The 16,347-nt window shown below is 45.1% G+C and overlaps 1 protein-coding gene across 7 annotated transcripts in view; it reads right to left on the bottom strand.

The window, feature by feature from the left end:
- TMEM138 (transmembrane protein 138) overlaps positions 1-16,347 on the bottom strand; it is a 43,195-nt gene that overhangs the window by 24,096 nt on the left and 2,752 nt on the right. For 6 of the 7 annotated variants that reach the window (XM_070782608.1, XM_070782609.1, XM_070782611.1 and 3 more), the window contains 2 exons: positions 15,579-15,750; positions 13,840-14,300 (listed from right to left, as the gene is read on the bottom strand). In XM_070782608.1, coding sequence (XP_070638709.1) covers positions 13,840-14,300; positions 15,579-15,750 — 633 coding nt within the window. The remainder of the gene's footprint in view (positions 1-13,839; positions 14,301-15,578; positions 15,751-16,347) is intronic. The other variant, XM_070782614.1, reaches the window with a different exon arrangement.

The following is a 16,347-nucleotide window of genomic DNA, read 5'->3' as shown; positions in this document are numbered from 1 at the left end:
CTGAAAAAAGATATCCTTTTCATTATAGGGGACTGGAATGCAAAAGTAGGAAGTCAAGAAACACCTGGAGTAACAGGCAAATTTGGCCTTGGAATATAGAATGAAGCAGGGCAAAGACTAATAGAGTTTTGCCAAGAAAAATGCACTGGTCATAACAAACACCCTCTTCCAACAACACAAGAGAAGACTCTATACATGGACATCACCAGATGGTCAACACCGAAATCAGATTGATTATATTCTTTGCAGCCAAAGATGGAGAAGCTCTATACAGTCAGCAAAAACAAGACCAGGAGCTGACTGTGGCTCAGACCATGAACTCCTTATTGCCAAATTCAGACTGAAACTGAAGAAAGTAGGGAAAACCACTAGACCATTCAGGTATGACCTAAATCAAATCCCTTATGATTATACAGTGGAAGTGAGAAATAGATCTAAGGGCCTAGATCTGATAGATAGAGGGTCTGATGAACTATGGAATGAGGTTCGTGACATTGTACAGGAGACAGGGATCAAGACCATTCCCATGGAAAAGAAATGCAAAAAAGCAAAATGGCTGTCTGGGGAGGCCTTACAAATAGCTGTGAAGAGAAGAGAAAAGCAAAGGAGAAAAGGAAAGATATAAGCATCTGAATGCAGAGTTCCAAAGAATAGCAAGAAGAGATAAGAAAGCCTTCTTCAGCGATCAATGCAAAGAAACAGAGGAAAACAACAGAATGGGGAAGACTAGGAATCTCTTCAAGAAAATCAGAGATACCAAAGGAACATTTCATGCAAAGATGAGCTCGATAAAGGACAGAAATGGTATGGACCTAACAGAAGCAGAAGATATCAAGAAGAGGTGGCAAGAATACAGAGAAGAACTGTACAAAAAAGATCTTCACGACCCAGATAATCACGATGGTGTGATCACTGACCTAGAGCCAGACTTTCTGGAATGTGAAGTCAAGTGGGCCTTAGAAAGCATCACTACAAACAAAGCTAGTGGAGGTGATGGAATTCCAGTTGAGCTATTCCAAATCCTGAAAGATGATGCCGTGAAAGTGCTGCTATTAATATGGCAGCAAATTTGGAAAACTCAGCAGTGGCCACAGGACTGGAAAAGGTCAGTTTTCATTCCAATCCCAAAGAAAGGCAATGCCAAAGAATGCTCAAACTACCGCACAATCGCACTCATCTCACACACTAGTAAAGTAATGCTCAAAATTCTCCAAGCCAGGCTTCAGTAATATGTGAACCATGAACTTCCTGATGTTCAAGCTGGTTTTAGAAAAGGCAGAGGAACCAAAGATCAAATTGCCAACATCTGCTGGATCATGAAAAAAGCAAGAAAGTTCCAGAAAAACATCTATTTCTGCTTTATTGACTATGCCAAAGCCTTTGACTGTGTGGATCACAATAAACTGTGGAAAATTCTGAAAGAGATGGGAATACCAGACCACCTGACCTGCCTCTTGAGAAATCTGTATGCAGGTCAGGAAGCAACAGTTAGAACTGGACATGGAACAACAGACTGGTTCCAAATAGGAAAAGGAGTTCGTCAAGGCTGTATATTGTGACCCTGTTTATTTAACTTCTATGCAGAGTATATCATGAGAAACGCTGGACTGGAAGAAACACAAGCTGGAATCAAGATTGCTGGGAGAAGTATCAATAACCTCAGGTATGCAGATGACACCACCCTTATGGCAGAAAGTGAAGAGGAACTAAAAAGTCTCTTGATGAAAGTGAAAGTGGAGAGTGAAAAAGTTGGCTTAAAGCTCAACATTCAGAAAACGAAGATCATGCATCTGGTCCCACCACTTCATGGGAAATAGATGGGGAAACAGTGGAAACAGTGTCAGACTTTATTTTTCTGAGCTCCAAAATCACTGCAGATGGTGACTGCAGCCATGAATTTAAAAGACGCTTACTCCTTGGAAGGAAAGTTATGACCAACCTAGATAGCATATTCAAAAGCAAAGACATTACTTTGCCAACAAAGGTCCAGCTAGTCAAGGCTATGGTTTTTCCTGTGGTCATGTATGGATGTGAGAGTTGGACTGTGAAGAAGACTGAGGGCCGAAGAATTGATGCTTTTGAACTGTGGTGTTGGAGAAGACTCTTGAGAGTCCCTTGGACTGCAAGGAGATCCAACCAGTCCATTCTGAAGGAGATCAGCCCTGGGATTTCTTTGGAGGAAATGATGCTGAAGCTGAAACTCCAGTACTTTGGCCACCTCATAGGAAGAGTTGACTCATTGGAAGACTCTGATGCTGGGAGGGATTGGGGGCAAGAGGAGAAGGGGACGACAGAGGATGAGATGGCTGGATGGCATCACTGACTCGATGGACTTGAGTCTCAGTGAACTCCGGGAGTTGGTGATGGACAGGGAGGCCTGGCGTACTGCGATTCATGGGGTCGCAAAGAGTCGGACACAACTGAGCGACTGATGAGTGTGTGTGTGATTGGTTTGTTCTGGAGAGTTCCTGCAAGCAACTGTCAGTTGTTGAACACTGGGCCGAGGTGGAAAATGGTGTCATTTTGGCCGTGAAGTGTCGTGAAGTCTGCTGGTAAGTCTTAATCGCCACTCGGGAGTTGTTTTCTGCCGAGCCTGTGGGTGAGGCGGCGTCAGTCACTGGTCGTAGGGCCTTAGCAGCATTTTGAAACAATGCGTAGTCCCATGTTTAACTTTTCAAGTAGCCATCAAACTGTTTTCCACAGTGTCCGTAAGCATTTTACATTCCACCAACACTGTACAAGGATCCCGATTTCTCTGCATCCTTATCAACACCTTTTATTTTCAGTTTTTAAAATTATTATCATCACTATCCAAGTAGGTGGGAAGTAATGTTTCAGTGTGGTTTGGGCCTGGAACCTTTTGATAGAGTACTTGCACCTAGACAAACATCTCCTTGAGCAACAGAATACAAAGATTCTTTTGGATCTTAATGTACATAATATCATATCATCAGAAAATAAATATAGTTCTACTTCTTCCTTTTCAATCCCTGTACTTTCAGTTTTTCAAGTTACCTTCTTGTACTGGCTAAGACCTCCAGTATAATGTTAAATAGAAGTAGTGATAATGGATATTCTTACCAAGTTCAGTTCAGTTCAGTCGCTCCGTCGTGTCCGACTCTTTGCGACCCCGTCACAAAGAGTTGGACGCGACTGATCTGATCTGATCTGATGTCAAGTCTTTGTTGTGACACACGGGATATCTGTTGCATTATGGGGAATCTTTCATTGTGGCACATGGACTCTCTAGTTGTGGCAAGCAGGCTTAGTTGTTCTGCGGCATGTAGGACCTTAGCTCCCCAACCAGGGGTCAAACCTGCATTGCAAGGTGGATTCTTAACCACTGGACCACTAAGGAAGTCCCTATGATATGGATTTTAAATGTTGTATTTTCATTATGATGTAGTTTAAAGTACTCTCTAATTTCTCTTATGGTTTTTTCTTTGTGCTGTGCTATATGTATTTAGTTGCTCAGTCATGTCCAACTCTTTGCAACCCCATGGGCTGTAGCCCGCCAAGGTCCTCTGTCCATGGGGATTCTCCAGGCCAGAATACTGGAGTGGGTTGCCATGACCTCCTCCAGGGAATCTTCTCAACCCAGGGATCGTACCCAGGTCTCCCGCATTGCAGGCAGATTCATTACCGTCTGAGCCACCAGGGAAGCCCGGTGTCTTCTCTGATCCATGATGATTTACAAGTGTAATGTTTAACTTGTAAATATTTAGTGGTTTTCCAGTGTGGCAGTTATCAACATATTGGTCCTCAGCTTCAGACAGACACTTCAGTACCTGTTGTGCAGTCATGGACTGGACTGAAAGCATGTCTCCTTTTCAGTGAGCACCATGTTAGGCTCCGTCACTAGAGGGCACTGGATGGACACTGCAGGAAGAAAGGGGTTTTGCTTCCTGGTTCCAGCCTGCAATGTTTTGGTTTTTCTTGCTCCTGCTGCACAGTCAGAGGTGCATATGCGTGAGGACATCCAGCGGTGCTCTGCCCCAGCTGTGTTCCAGCAGGGGATTGGGAGCTCACTGGTCTCAGCCCCAGGCCAGGCCTGGTGATCTTCACCCTGCCTCTGGCTCACACCTGCAGCAGCCTCCTGATCCCCTGTGTCCCCCTGCCCACCAGCCTTGACTTCCTGCACCCCGAGGGTTGTTTCCTAGGGCTCTTCCTATGTGGACCCCACACCCTCCAGACTCTGCCCCTGCAGGAGTGCCTCAATTCTTCTGCACACCCACTCACCAGCCTTGGCTCATTTCATAAAAGTGAAGGTTCCTCGGATCCTCTCAAAAGAGACACGATGTGCCCCTCATAGCATTCTACACAACATTGCATCTGATGGAGAAACTCATTTTACAGCAAAGGAAGTGTGGCAATGGGCTTATGCCTCTGGAAATAACTGGTCTTAACCACGCATACTTCGTCGCCTGGAAGAAGGTGGTGTAATTGAAAAGTAGAATGGTTCACGGTAGACTCAGTTATAGTATCAGTAGGGAGACAATATACTGAAAGGATGGGGGTTCTAATTCACAGAATGAAGTATGTCTTTGAATCGGAGACCATTATATGGTATTGTTTTCCCCCCAGCCAGCTCACATGGGTCCAGGATTCAACAGGTAGGAGTGGGAATGACTTCTCTCACTATTACACCTAATAAACCACCCCCAGAGTTTTTTGCCTCTTACGCTGAAAAATTTGAGCCTGCTGATTTGGAGATCTTAGTTCTCAAGTGAGTCATGTTCCACAAGGAGACAGAACAATGTATTACTGAACTGGAAAATGAGATTGCCACCTGGTCAATCTGGGCTCCTTATGCCACTAAATCAAAGAACAAAAAGAAGCAGGGGGCATCCAACCTACTGGCTAGAATGATTGATCCTGAGTCACAAGGGAAAATTGGGTTGCAGCTACACAAGAGAGACAAGAAAGACTATGTCTGGAACCCCCAGAGGATGCTCTGGGGCACCTATTAACATACCCATGCCCCTCCCCCCAAAAGTAGAACTCAGATCCTTTAGGAATGAGGATTTGGGTTACTCTAACAGTAAAGAGTTCCAGAAAAACATCTATTTCTGCTTTATTGACTATGCCAAAGCCTTTGACTGTGTGGATCACAATAAACTGGAAAATTCTGAAAGAGATGGGAATACCAGACCACCTGACCTGCCTCTTGAGAAATCTGTATGCAGGTCAGGAAGCAACAGTTAGAACTGGACATGGAACAGACTGGTTCCAAATAGGAAAAGCAGTACGTCAAGGCTGCATATTGTCACCCTGTTTATTTAACTTCTATGCAGAGTACATCATGAGAAATGCTGGGCTGGAGGAAGCACAAGCTGGAATCAAGATTGCCGGGAGAAGTATCAATAACCTCAGGTATGCAGATGACACCACCCTTATGTCAGAAAGTGAAGAGGAACTAAAAAGCCTCTTGATGAAAGTGAAAGTGGAGAGTGAAAAAGTTGGCTTAAAGCTCAACATTCACAAAACGAAGATCATGGCATTCGGTCCCATCACTTCATGGGAAATAGATGGGGAAACAGTGGAAACAGTGTCAGATTTTTTTTTTGGGGGCTCCAAAATCACTGCAGATGGTGATTGCAGCCATGAAATTAAAAGACGCTTACTGCTTGGAAGCAAAGTTATGACCAACCTAGATAGCATATTCAAAAGCAGAGATACTACTTTGCCAACAAAGGTCCAGCTAGTCAAGGCTATGGTTTTTCCTGTGGTCATGTATGGATGCGAGAGTTGGACTTTGAAGAAAGCTGAGCGCCAAAGAATTGATGCTTTTGAACTGTGGTGTTGGAGAAGACTCTTGAGAGTCCCTTGGACTGCAAGGAGATACAACCATTCCATCCTAAAGGAGATCAGTCCTGGGTGTTCATTGGAAGGACTGGTGCTGAAGCTGAAATTCCAGTACTTCGGCCACCTCATGTGAAGAGTTGACTCATTGGAAAAGACCCTGATGCTGGGAGGGGTTGGTGGCAGGAGGAGAAGGGGACAACAGAGGATGAGATGGCTGGATGGCATCACCAACTCGATGGACATGAGTTTGAGTGAACTCCAGGAGTTGGTGATGGACAGGGAGGCCTGGCGTGCTATGATTCATGGGGTCGCAGAGTAGGACACAACTGAGCCACTGAACTGAACTGAATAGTAAAGAAAGCTTCCCTGGTGGCTCAGTGGTAAAGAATCTACCTGCATTGCAGGAGACGTGGGTTCAACCCCTGGTCCAGGAAGATCCCCTGGAGAAGGAAATGACAACCCACTCCAGTATTCTTGCCTGAGAAATCCCATGGACAGAGGAGCCTAGTGGGCTATAATCCATGGGTCACAAAAGATTCAGACACAACTTAGTGACTGAACAACAACAGGTAAAGAACCCAGAGCAGCAGCAGAAGCTTGAGCTGAGGGAAAGAGAATTATCAACATAGGAATTGTAGCAGGAAGCCATGGTTATCAACTACAACTTTGTGACCAGTTATAAAAGTGACCAATTACAAAAACGAGAGCTCTGGTAGTTTTTTGTGTTTCTTTGTTCCTTGCATGCCTGTGTTTTGGGGGCTTCCCTCTGGCTCAGTGGTAAAGAATCTACCTGCAGTGCAGGAGATGCAGGAGACACAGTTTCAATCCCTGGGTTGGGAAGATTCCTGGAGGAGGACATGGCAACCCACTCAGGTACTCTTGCCTGGAGAATCCCATGGACAGAGAAGCCTGGCGGGCTACAGTCCATAGGGTCAAAAAGAATCGCACACGACTGAAGCAACTTGACATGCATGCATGTGTTTATTTGTATGTACTGACCATTTTCTCCTTTTTACCTTTCTATTGACTATTTGTTGGAGGTCAACTTCATAATTTAATCTTTATGTAATAGAATATTTAGTGAGACCATGACACATTTGTGGAGTAATTAATATAGTCAGCTATGGATACCATGACTGTTGGGACTGTATGTTTTCTCATTTTAGGGGAAGAGTGAGAACGTCACTTAAAAAAATACTTTTATCTATTTGACTGCATCGGGTCTTGGTTGTGACACGCAGGTTAGATGAGGCTGCAAAATCTTATCTGTGGGGTAATCCTAATCCTAACCCTAGTTCCTTGACCAGAAATCGAATCCAGGCCTCCTGCATTGGGTCCAGTGCACCACGAGGGAAGTCCCGAGAATGTCGCTTTTAAGAATAGATATATGTTGTCAGTAGGAATGCAACATGGAAGTTCAGATAAGTGTAGAATGGTGCATGAAAGCTAAGTAGGTGAAAAGACGGACATGAGCTCTGCATTCACCTTCAGAACCTGTCCTGTGATTCCAGACTGGACCTGGCATTTCTCCCTTTCAGTGAGCACAATGGTAAGCCCTGTCTGTAGAGGGCGCTGGAGGGATAGTGAGGGAAGGAAAGGGCTTGTCTTCCTAGCTCCCATAAGCTCTGGTTTGCTTTTCCTGCTCCTGCTCTGTGGTCTCAGCGGTGCATGTGTGTGAGGACAGCTAGGATATCAGATGGTCCTCTCCAACCACATACCAAGAGCGGGCACTCCCTCAGCAACCTCACGAACCTGGTCCATGCCTGGTGACCACTTTGCTGTGGCCCTCCTGTCGAGGATAGCGCATGCTCCAGGCCTTGGCACGCATGGCAGTTCCCTAACTCTGTGCGCTTGCCCCCTCAGCCTTGTTTATCTCTGCCCTGGATCACTTTCCCCCAAGCCATCAGGCATGGACAGTGTGTATCCACAGCGGGGCCCACCTCCACATGTCTGCTCACGGACCTTGGCTCTTCTCCGAGAGGGTTGACTCCCGTGGCCCTCCATGCCTGGCATGGACATCGTGTGCTGCAGGCCTTGTGCACGTGGGGCATGCTGTGTGCACCTGCCCAACAGCCTTGGCTCATCTGTGCCCTAGAGGGTTGTTTCTTGCCTGGCAACTGTGAACCAGCTCTGCCTTGGCCAACCAGTGAACTTGTTCACCACCCAGTGGGCTGCTGTGAGGTCTAAACCCCAGATTTGGGGGTGGGGGCCCTACAAAGTTTGTCCTCAGCCCTCAGGTACCCTTTTAGAATTCTCTTTACGTTTTTATAGGGCTTTCCAGGTGGGTCAGTGGTAAAAAAATCTGCCCGTCAGCGCAGGAGACACAGGAGATGCAGGTTCGGTCCCTGGATTGGGAAGATCCCCTAGAGGAGGAAATGGCAACCCGGGTCTCCCACATGGCTCAGACAGTAAAGTATCTGCCTACAAAGTGGAAGACCCAGGTTGGATCCCTGGGTCGGGAAGATCCCTGGAGAAGGAAACGGCAGCCCACTCCAGTACTATTGCCCGGAAAATCCCATGGACGGAGGAGCCTGGTAGGCTACAGTCCATGGGGTCGCAAAGAGTTGGACACGACTGAGCGACTCCACTTTCTCTTATAATTTAAGGATTATATTAAACCTGCCACGTTTAAATTACTAGGTGGTTTCTGTCTTGTGATTGGACTTAGATTGGACCACCTAGTTATCTTATTGTTACTGATTTCTAACTCAATTCCATTCTTGTCAAAAAAAGTGCTCTTTCTCCTTTTAAATGTACTGATTATTGTTTTATGGTTCAGCATGTGGCTTGCACTGGTCATTACTGTGTACATGGAAAACTGCATTTTATACTCATATGTATTATAAATAACTTAATAAGAAAAATATTTAAAAATAGTCTTTATATTTACTCAGATACTATTTCTGATGTACTCCATCCCTTTCAGAGGATCTGAGTTTCCATCTGTTATCATTCCCCTTCAAGCCAAACAACTCCTTTAGCATTTCTTTATAGCACTGGATTGCTGGCAACAAATTCTCTCAGTTTTATATCTGAAGTATATTTTTGGTAAATTTAGATTTCTGAGTTGACCTCTTTTTCTTGCAGCACTTTAGAGATGGTGTTACACTCTCTGCTGGCCTCTGATTTCTGGTGAGTAGCCAGTTGATAATTGTTGTTCCTCTGTATGTGTTTTGTTTTTCTCTTGCTGCTTTCAAGATTTACTCTTCATCTTTAGCTTTTGCCTATGATGTTCCTAGATGTGGCCTTTCTGTGTTAATTAAAGTGGCTTTGTGGAGTATCTAAAATCTGTACATTTCTTTTCATCAAATTTGGGAAAAGTTTTGCCTTTTTTTTTTTTTTTTTTCCTTTCTTCCTTCTCTTTGCCTTCTAGGATTCTAATCATACATTTGTCAGACTGTTTGACATTATCTAACTGGCCTGGGAGACTTTAAAAAAAACTCTTTTTGTCTCTGTTCTGCAACGTGGGGCGTTCCTATCAGTTTACCTTCTAGTTCATTGACCAGTTCTGTAATCTTTTTGCTGTTAAATCTATCCATTTGATTAAAAATGTTTCAGTTGTTGTAATTTTTATTTCCAGAGTTTCTAGTTTTCAAAAGTCATTTGTTTCTTTGCTGAGGTTGCCTATCTTTTTCTTCACTGAGAACATAATTTCACTGCTGTTTTATTATCCTTGTCTGTTAACTCCAGTCTCTGGGTCACCTCAGTATTGGTGTCGGTTTTGAACATTAAATTGTGGAGACTCTGGCTTGTATTATTTGTCTCCAAAGAGTGACGGTTCTTTTATCAGGCAGTTAGCTTGGGTGGATTGTTGTTGTTGTTTAGTTCTTAAGTCCTTTCTGGCTCTTTTTTGACCCCATGGACTGTAGCCCTCCAGGCTCCTCTATCTGTGGGATTTCCGGGGATTGAGCCTGGGTCTCCTGCATGCCAGGCAGATTCTTTACCACTGAGTCACCTGGGAAGTCTGTTTTGGGTGGATATACAGTGCAGACCACACTTACGGGGCAGCAGCTCCAATCTCAGTTTAGATTTTCTGTCTTTAGCTGAGTTGCTTGAATCTGAACAACACATTTGTGGTCCAGAGCTTGGGCAGAGATGCGGGCAGACAGAACTTGGTGATTGCTGCCTCTTCCCTTCTGAGGCTCCCATCTTTTCCTCCAGTGGCTTCAGTTGCCCTGGCTCAGTACTTGTACTGTGATTGTCCACCAGCATAATGTACTTACTGCTTTGTCAGCTGCCAAGTTATAAGCAGCAAAAATAGGAAACTTTCTCTGCACAATTTCCTCCTGAGTGTGAACTCCCCGTCAAACTGTCTCCCTTCATTCTCTAGTAGTCTTTAAGTAGCTGTTTTTCATATCATGTTCAGGTTTTACAGTTATTTGTTGGAGGGGTCATTCTCAAGCATAGTACTCAGTCATTATTAGACATCCTTAGGTGTAGTCTTGGAGAAGGCAATGGCACCCCACTCCAGTACTCCTGCCTGGAGAATCCCATGGGCGGAGGAGCCTGGTAGGCTGCAGTCCATGGGGTCGCTAAGAGTCGGACACGACTGAGCGACTTCACTTTCAGTTTTCACTTTCATGCATTGGAGAAGGAAATGGCAACCCACTCCAGTGTTCTTGCCTGGAGAATCCCAGGGATGGGGGAGCCTGGTGGGCTTCCGTCCGTGGGGTCGCACAGAGTCAGACACAACTGAAGTGACTCAGCAGCAGGTATAGTCTATTTAATCCATTTCTTTCATATTTTCCTCTAGTTCTTATCTGGCTCACCTGTTTCTATTTTCTACCTTTGCTATGGTTTTAAATAATATGGTCTTATCTCTTGACTTGCTAGTAATTCTTATTGGATTTAGAAATTGTATATAAAAAAAAATTATAGCACCTCTAGATGTTTTTTCTTCCAGTCTTTTCTCTGTTATACCAAGAGAATGGGGGCTGATCACCTTAATTCACTCAGAGACCACATGGTTTGAGGTTGCACTGGGATTTTGATAAGCCTCAGTCTGCCTGCTTCACCTTGTTCCTAGTAAGGAGCCCTCCTGAGCTTTGAACTGAAAGACCTATGTATTCACCAGTCCCTGCCCCATTGTGGGTCCTGAATTCTAGTCATCAGCACCATTAGCCTGCCAAAAATTTGATTCTGCTTTTCAGAAGTTTGAGGTTTAGCTTTTTATAGCTTCTGGCCCTATACAGCTTCAGTGTTTGGTAAGTATCTAAAAGAAGAAATGTGTTACGTCTTTAAGGCTCTTTCAGTCCCCAGTTTTGTTCTTCCAGTGTTATGAGAGCACTAAGCTCCACTGGCTTCTCTGGTCCCCTCTGCCTGGGCAATGCTTGGATCCTCAGCCTCTTGCTCAAACCCAGAGTCAGCAAATGCTCCCAGGGGAAAGTCTGCTGCAAACTGTCAGCTCACGTCCCTGATTCTACTTCAGAATTTTAGGGCCTTTCATCATCTTTCCTTCAGCAATTCTCTAAGATCTTTTTAGATGACTTTCATATTTTGTCTGGTCTTTCTAGTTCTCTAATTGGTCAGTTAGAAGCAACTCCATCCTATTAAAAGTCAGCACTTTTAAAAGTGTTTATTTTCTTCCTTTGATCTTTGAAAACTAACTGCCCCAAGCAATCAGTTTACATCACATCTTAAAAATATATTCCTACGGCTAAGTGAAAAAAGAAAAGCAAACCAGGTTATGGCATAGTCCCCATAATCACAACCGTATATAAAACATAAATACATAGCACTAAAGATATGATATTATTTCCAGGGTAGGATGTAGCCATATTTTTTCTTTTGTAAAAATGTTTCTGAAATATTACACTGTCTGTAAGAAATTATGCAAGTAAATGTAGATTGTCAAGGAGGGGAGGGAGAAGGAACTCAGTGACTGAGATACAGAAGTGGGAAGACTAATTGCACAAATATAACTTCAATTTTATATCACATGAATGCATTAACTATCAAGATAAAGAAACAAAGGAAGAAAGAGGGAGGGAGGGAGAGAGGGAGGTGGGAAGGAAGGGAGGAAGGAAGGAACACACACACACACACCCCCAAGAGACTCCTGGGACTACAAAGTGGCATTTATACTGGGAGTGAGGAAAACAAACATTTGATTGTACTTACTAGCTGCAAAGACTGCAGAGAACAATCCAGCCCTGATTCATTTGGGGACACAAAAAAATCTCCTATCTTTCAGGGGTTGTGATGAGTAAAGGGGATAATATTCCTGTAAGAGCTTTTATGAAAAGATTCAAAATTGGGCCATTGTCATTTTTTGTACAGACGAAGATACAGTACACATAGATGGTGGTTTTGTTAGGACTTCTTAGATCACGTCCCCCAATTATAGGGGATGAGATCTTAGGTATTTTCTTAGAACTCTGTAACTTTCTTTTAAAATATCTGATAAATCTTGACAGCACAGCTGATTAACTACAGCCTCTCTTTCCCTAGGACTTCATTGTAGGCTTCTAAACTAGGGGTCAGCATACCATGGCTTGAGGGCACATCTAGCCCGTTTTGTATGACCCTCAAGTTAAGATTAGACTTACATTTATATGTGGTTGAAACAAAATCAAAATATTTGTGTCATGGGTCATTCATCTGAGTTTCATCTCTGCTGCTTTTGTGCTTTGATGTCAAAGTTGAGTAATTGCAACAGAGGCCACATGGCCCTCAAGATCTAAAATATTTACTATCTGACCTTTAACAGGAAAAGTTTGCCAACTCCTGGGCCAAAGTACTTCTGAATAATGAGTTTCATGGGGCAGCTTTCTGGTGGGGCGGAATGACCGCACCCTTGTCTTTTGCCATGAAACGTCCTAGCGCTTTCCCATTCTGACACTGGGCTCAGTCACATGATTTGCTTTGACCAATGGGAGTTGAAGAGACACAGTAGAGGCTTGAACTGGGGCTGCTCCCTATAGCTTGATCTCCTGCTTCTCTGCCACTGTCTAGTCAACCAACCCAGGCAAGCCTGCTGGACAGTAAGTCATGTGAAGCGGAGTCATTCTAACAGAGGTCAGCCTAGGTTAGCCAGAAGTCCATGATCTCAAGATCATGACAGCTGCCTGGCTGACCCACAGCTGACCACAGACATATGTGTAAGCCCAGCAGAAACTACCCAAACCCAGTCAGATGAGCTGAGCCTCAACTCAAGAGCCATGCACTGAAGTGTGGTGGTGGGTCTGTTACACGCAACTATTCTAAGCAACAGAAAACTGATACTACGGGCACACCAGTGTTTAAGATTTCTTTTGCCAAAAGAGGCTAGGGAACATTTCACTCTCCCGAGGACAGTTCTGGGCTCTGACGGGGGAAGACTGAATTAAACATGAAGTCTGAAACTCCAGAGATGGGGGTGGGGCATCAGATCACATCTTTTCTGCAAAAATATCTTGTACTGACAATGGGATTGAAGAATACCCATATCTTCTCTGTGGCTCAATTTGCCCACTGGACCAAGTAGACACTAAGGCTAGGCTAGGCTAGGACTTGGCATCCCTCTTAACCGCAGAGGGACTGAGCAAGGCAGAGACTCCATCATTTATGGAAAAGAATTTATTTCCTATTTATACAATGTAAAAAAAAGTACCTTGGGTATAAAATCTAAATGTCTGAGGTGTGCTCAGTCAGGAGCCCAGAAAAGTCACTCTTTGCATCCTTCAATCATTAGTGTGCAGTGCAAACAGAGGCGGGGCTGGGAGCTGCTCCTGTACTAGGGTCAGTGGAAAGTTCCCTTGGGAAAAGCCACAGAGCCCTTAGTGAGGAAGAAGGCAGAGGGCGGGAGGGAACGGGGGTGGGACTGTGGCAGGAGGCTGGGAAGGGACGGCATTCAGGAGTCTGCACTGGGGACGCGTTAAGGTGCTGGAGGGCGGCGCCTCCTCTTCACCTGCTGCACACTGGCTGGCTGGGGCCTGTCCTCGGAATGTCAAGCTACTTCCTAGCACGCAGGGCCAACCGCCCCCTCTGCAGAGCCCCCAGTGTGACTTCTGTCAGGAAGGAAAGGCGTTCATCGATGTGACAGAAAACGGTCACCTTCGAACTTGCATGAACTCCATGCGCAGCCATAAAGAGTCCTGGTAGAAGCGAGGATCGCCCAGCCTCACAGCTGTCCGTTTGTAGAAATAACAGTACAACACCGCCGCTGTGGAAAATAAACAGGAAAGAAGAGTCAGGGATGCACCTGAGTGAGTGAGTGTTTCAGGGGAAGAACACGACCAGACGAGGCCAAGGGGCCCTGTCCCATGATTTCCCAGTGACTCCCAGAAAGGGCAGAGGGCAGTGGTCTCTCCTGGTCTTGGCATGGCTGTTCCACTCATCTCACGCTGGTTGTGATGGGCTGGGAAGCCAGGATCAAGGCCCTCGCTGCCAGAGCCACAAATGGGGCCAAAGTGAGGCCTGAGGTTGCTGTGGTTCTTACCTAACCTCTGGAATACAAACAATGTTTGAAGTCCATCTGTCCAGACAAAGCAGTTGGAGTTTTTCCAGCGTAAGTTCTGAAGGAGACAAGAGTAGACAGAGAAAAGTGAATGGCCAGATGAGGCCCTGACATCTCCAGCCTGGTGAGCTGCAGAGATGCTGCTTCATTTAGTATCGGGCTAATCTCATCGTCTTCTTTCTTTCCACAGCCAAAGGAGTGTTTCTCAAACAAGCTTCAACAAGTCCCCTTGTGTTTTGCTGCAGAGGAAGTAATTCTTTTAACCCTGAGGGAGTAAGTCTGAACTAAGCCATTTATTTCCTTTCATCCCATTGCCTTGGCCAATGAGAAATGATACACATTATCTCAGGAGTTCAGCATGGTCAGTGTCTTGCCTTGGAAATCTGAGGCTTGGTTCCTGTCAGATAAAGGCTTGGTGCCCTCAGGGTTTAATCAGATTAGCAGCTTCACAGTACAAAGCCAGGACTATTTTGGCTCTAGGAACCTGAGCAGAGACAATCCTCTCTGGGAAGCACCTTGAGACTTTGGCACTGTGCTTCTTCTCCCCTGTGAGTTCTTGTTCTCTCTGGGGAATCACAGGGCAACCTAATGGGAGGTTTAGTCTGAGAAGGTGCCTTTAGTAAAGAAATGCCTGGGGATCCCTGAGGTTTTAATGTGTTCCATTAAATGAGTGCAAAGAAACACATGAGATGCCCACAGAGAAGAATCTGTGGAGCAGAAGAAATCTGAAGGAATTCCCTGGTGGCCCAGTGGTTAGGACTCTGCACTTCCAATGCAGAGAGAATGGGTTTGATCCCCGGTCAGGAAACTAAGAGCCCATAAGTCACTAGGTACGGCAAAAACAAAACAAAACAAAACATGAAAAACAAAAAAGAAATCTGAAACCACAAAAACACAGGCTTCGAGGACTATGTTAGAACGAGAGGCTCGTTCTCCTAATGTAAGCGATGGGGACACAGCAGAAGACTTGTGGCACTCCTGCCTGGCTATTTCCCATGGGACACTGATGCCTAAGGATACCCTGTATCAACACGCACCTGCCCAAACAGCTAATGATGGTACAGATTCAATTTCCTGTTTTAACCTGCAGGTCTTCAGGGGCAAAATGAATCAAATGTTCCACAAGTGCCCCTCGACTCCTGGATAAGGCTGTTCTTCAACACATAAGGTTGAGAAAAAGTGCCTTATGAAATTCTCATGTGTCGAGCTCCAGGTTGGACTACATTCATTTCACCTGTTTCTTATCAAGGATTCTGTGAGATAAACATCCAGAGATGCTGGGTTCCCACAGATAAAACATTCCAAGTCCTCCAAGGACTCAGAGCCTCCCTCTTACCATGACCCAGACATGAAGAGAGATGCTCAGGGCGAAGTACACAGCTGTCAGGATGATGGTCCCTTTGAACTTATGGAAGAGGAGGTTGACCAGGCCAGCCTGGAAGACGAAGGTGTTGAAGAACATGAGGAAAATGATGATGATGTTGAAGAGGATTGCGATATCCTGGATGCTGCAAACATGGAAAACAAAAGGACAGCCAAATGGAGGCCTGGGGAGCACCCGAGTTGGCCCTGAGTCCTGAGGGACACCATGAGGTCTGTCCTTGCCTCTGAAACCCCCCAGAGGTAGTGTGGGTTTTGAACCCCAAGTGACATGAAATTAAAACTACCCGCTACCTGTTGGTCCCATCAGTTGAGTTGCAGTCTACGGACAAGGCTTTCCTGCTGACACTCCCAACTCAACAAGCCTCCGAGGCACCTGTGAGAAGCAGCTAGTTTCCTCCCTGTATCCAGAAAATGCCAGCCCTGTCAAATAACCTGACAGGCACCCAAATAACCTGGTGCCTAGTGCCATTCAAGTGTTGGTTCAAATGTCCCCTCTTCAGAAACTTTTCTTTCACCCCACTACCTTCTTCTCCCCATTCCACATACTTTGTCTACTGTGTAACATTTATTACTATTTGAAGTTATTAAAATGTTTGTTGTCTCTCTCCACTAGAATGGAAATCCCATCAAACAGAACTTGTCAGGTCCACCACTGCAGCTACAGCACTGTCTGGTAGGTTGATGAACATCTGCTGAGTGAAGACAGGGTCTAAAATTGTGGT

The sequence above is a fragment of the Bos indicus genome, chromosome 29, assembly GCF_029378745.1.
Source record: "Bos indicus isolate NIAB-ARS_2022 breed Sahiwal x Tharparkar chromosome 29, NIAB-ARS_B.indTharparkar_mat_pri_1.0, whole genome shotgun sequence".
NCBI lineage: Eukaryota > Metazoa > Chordata > Mammalia > Artiodactyla > Bovidae > Bos > Bos indicus.
The sequence above is the reverse complement of the archived record's forward strand: the minus strand, read 5'-3'. Positions and strand labels throughout refer to the sequence as shown.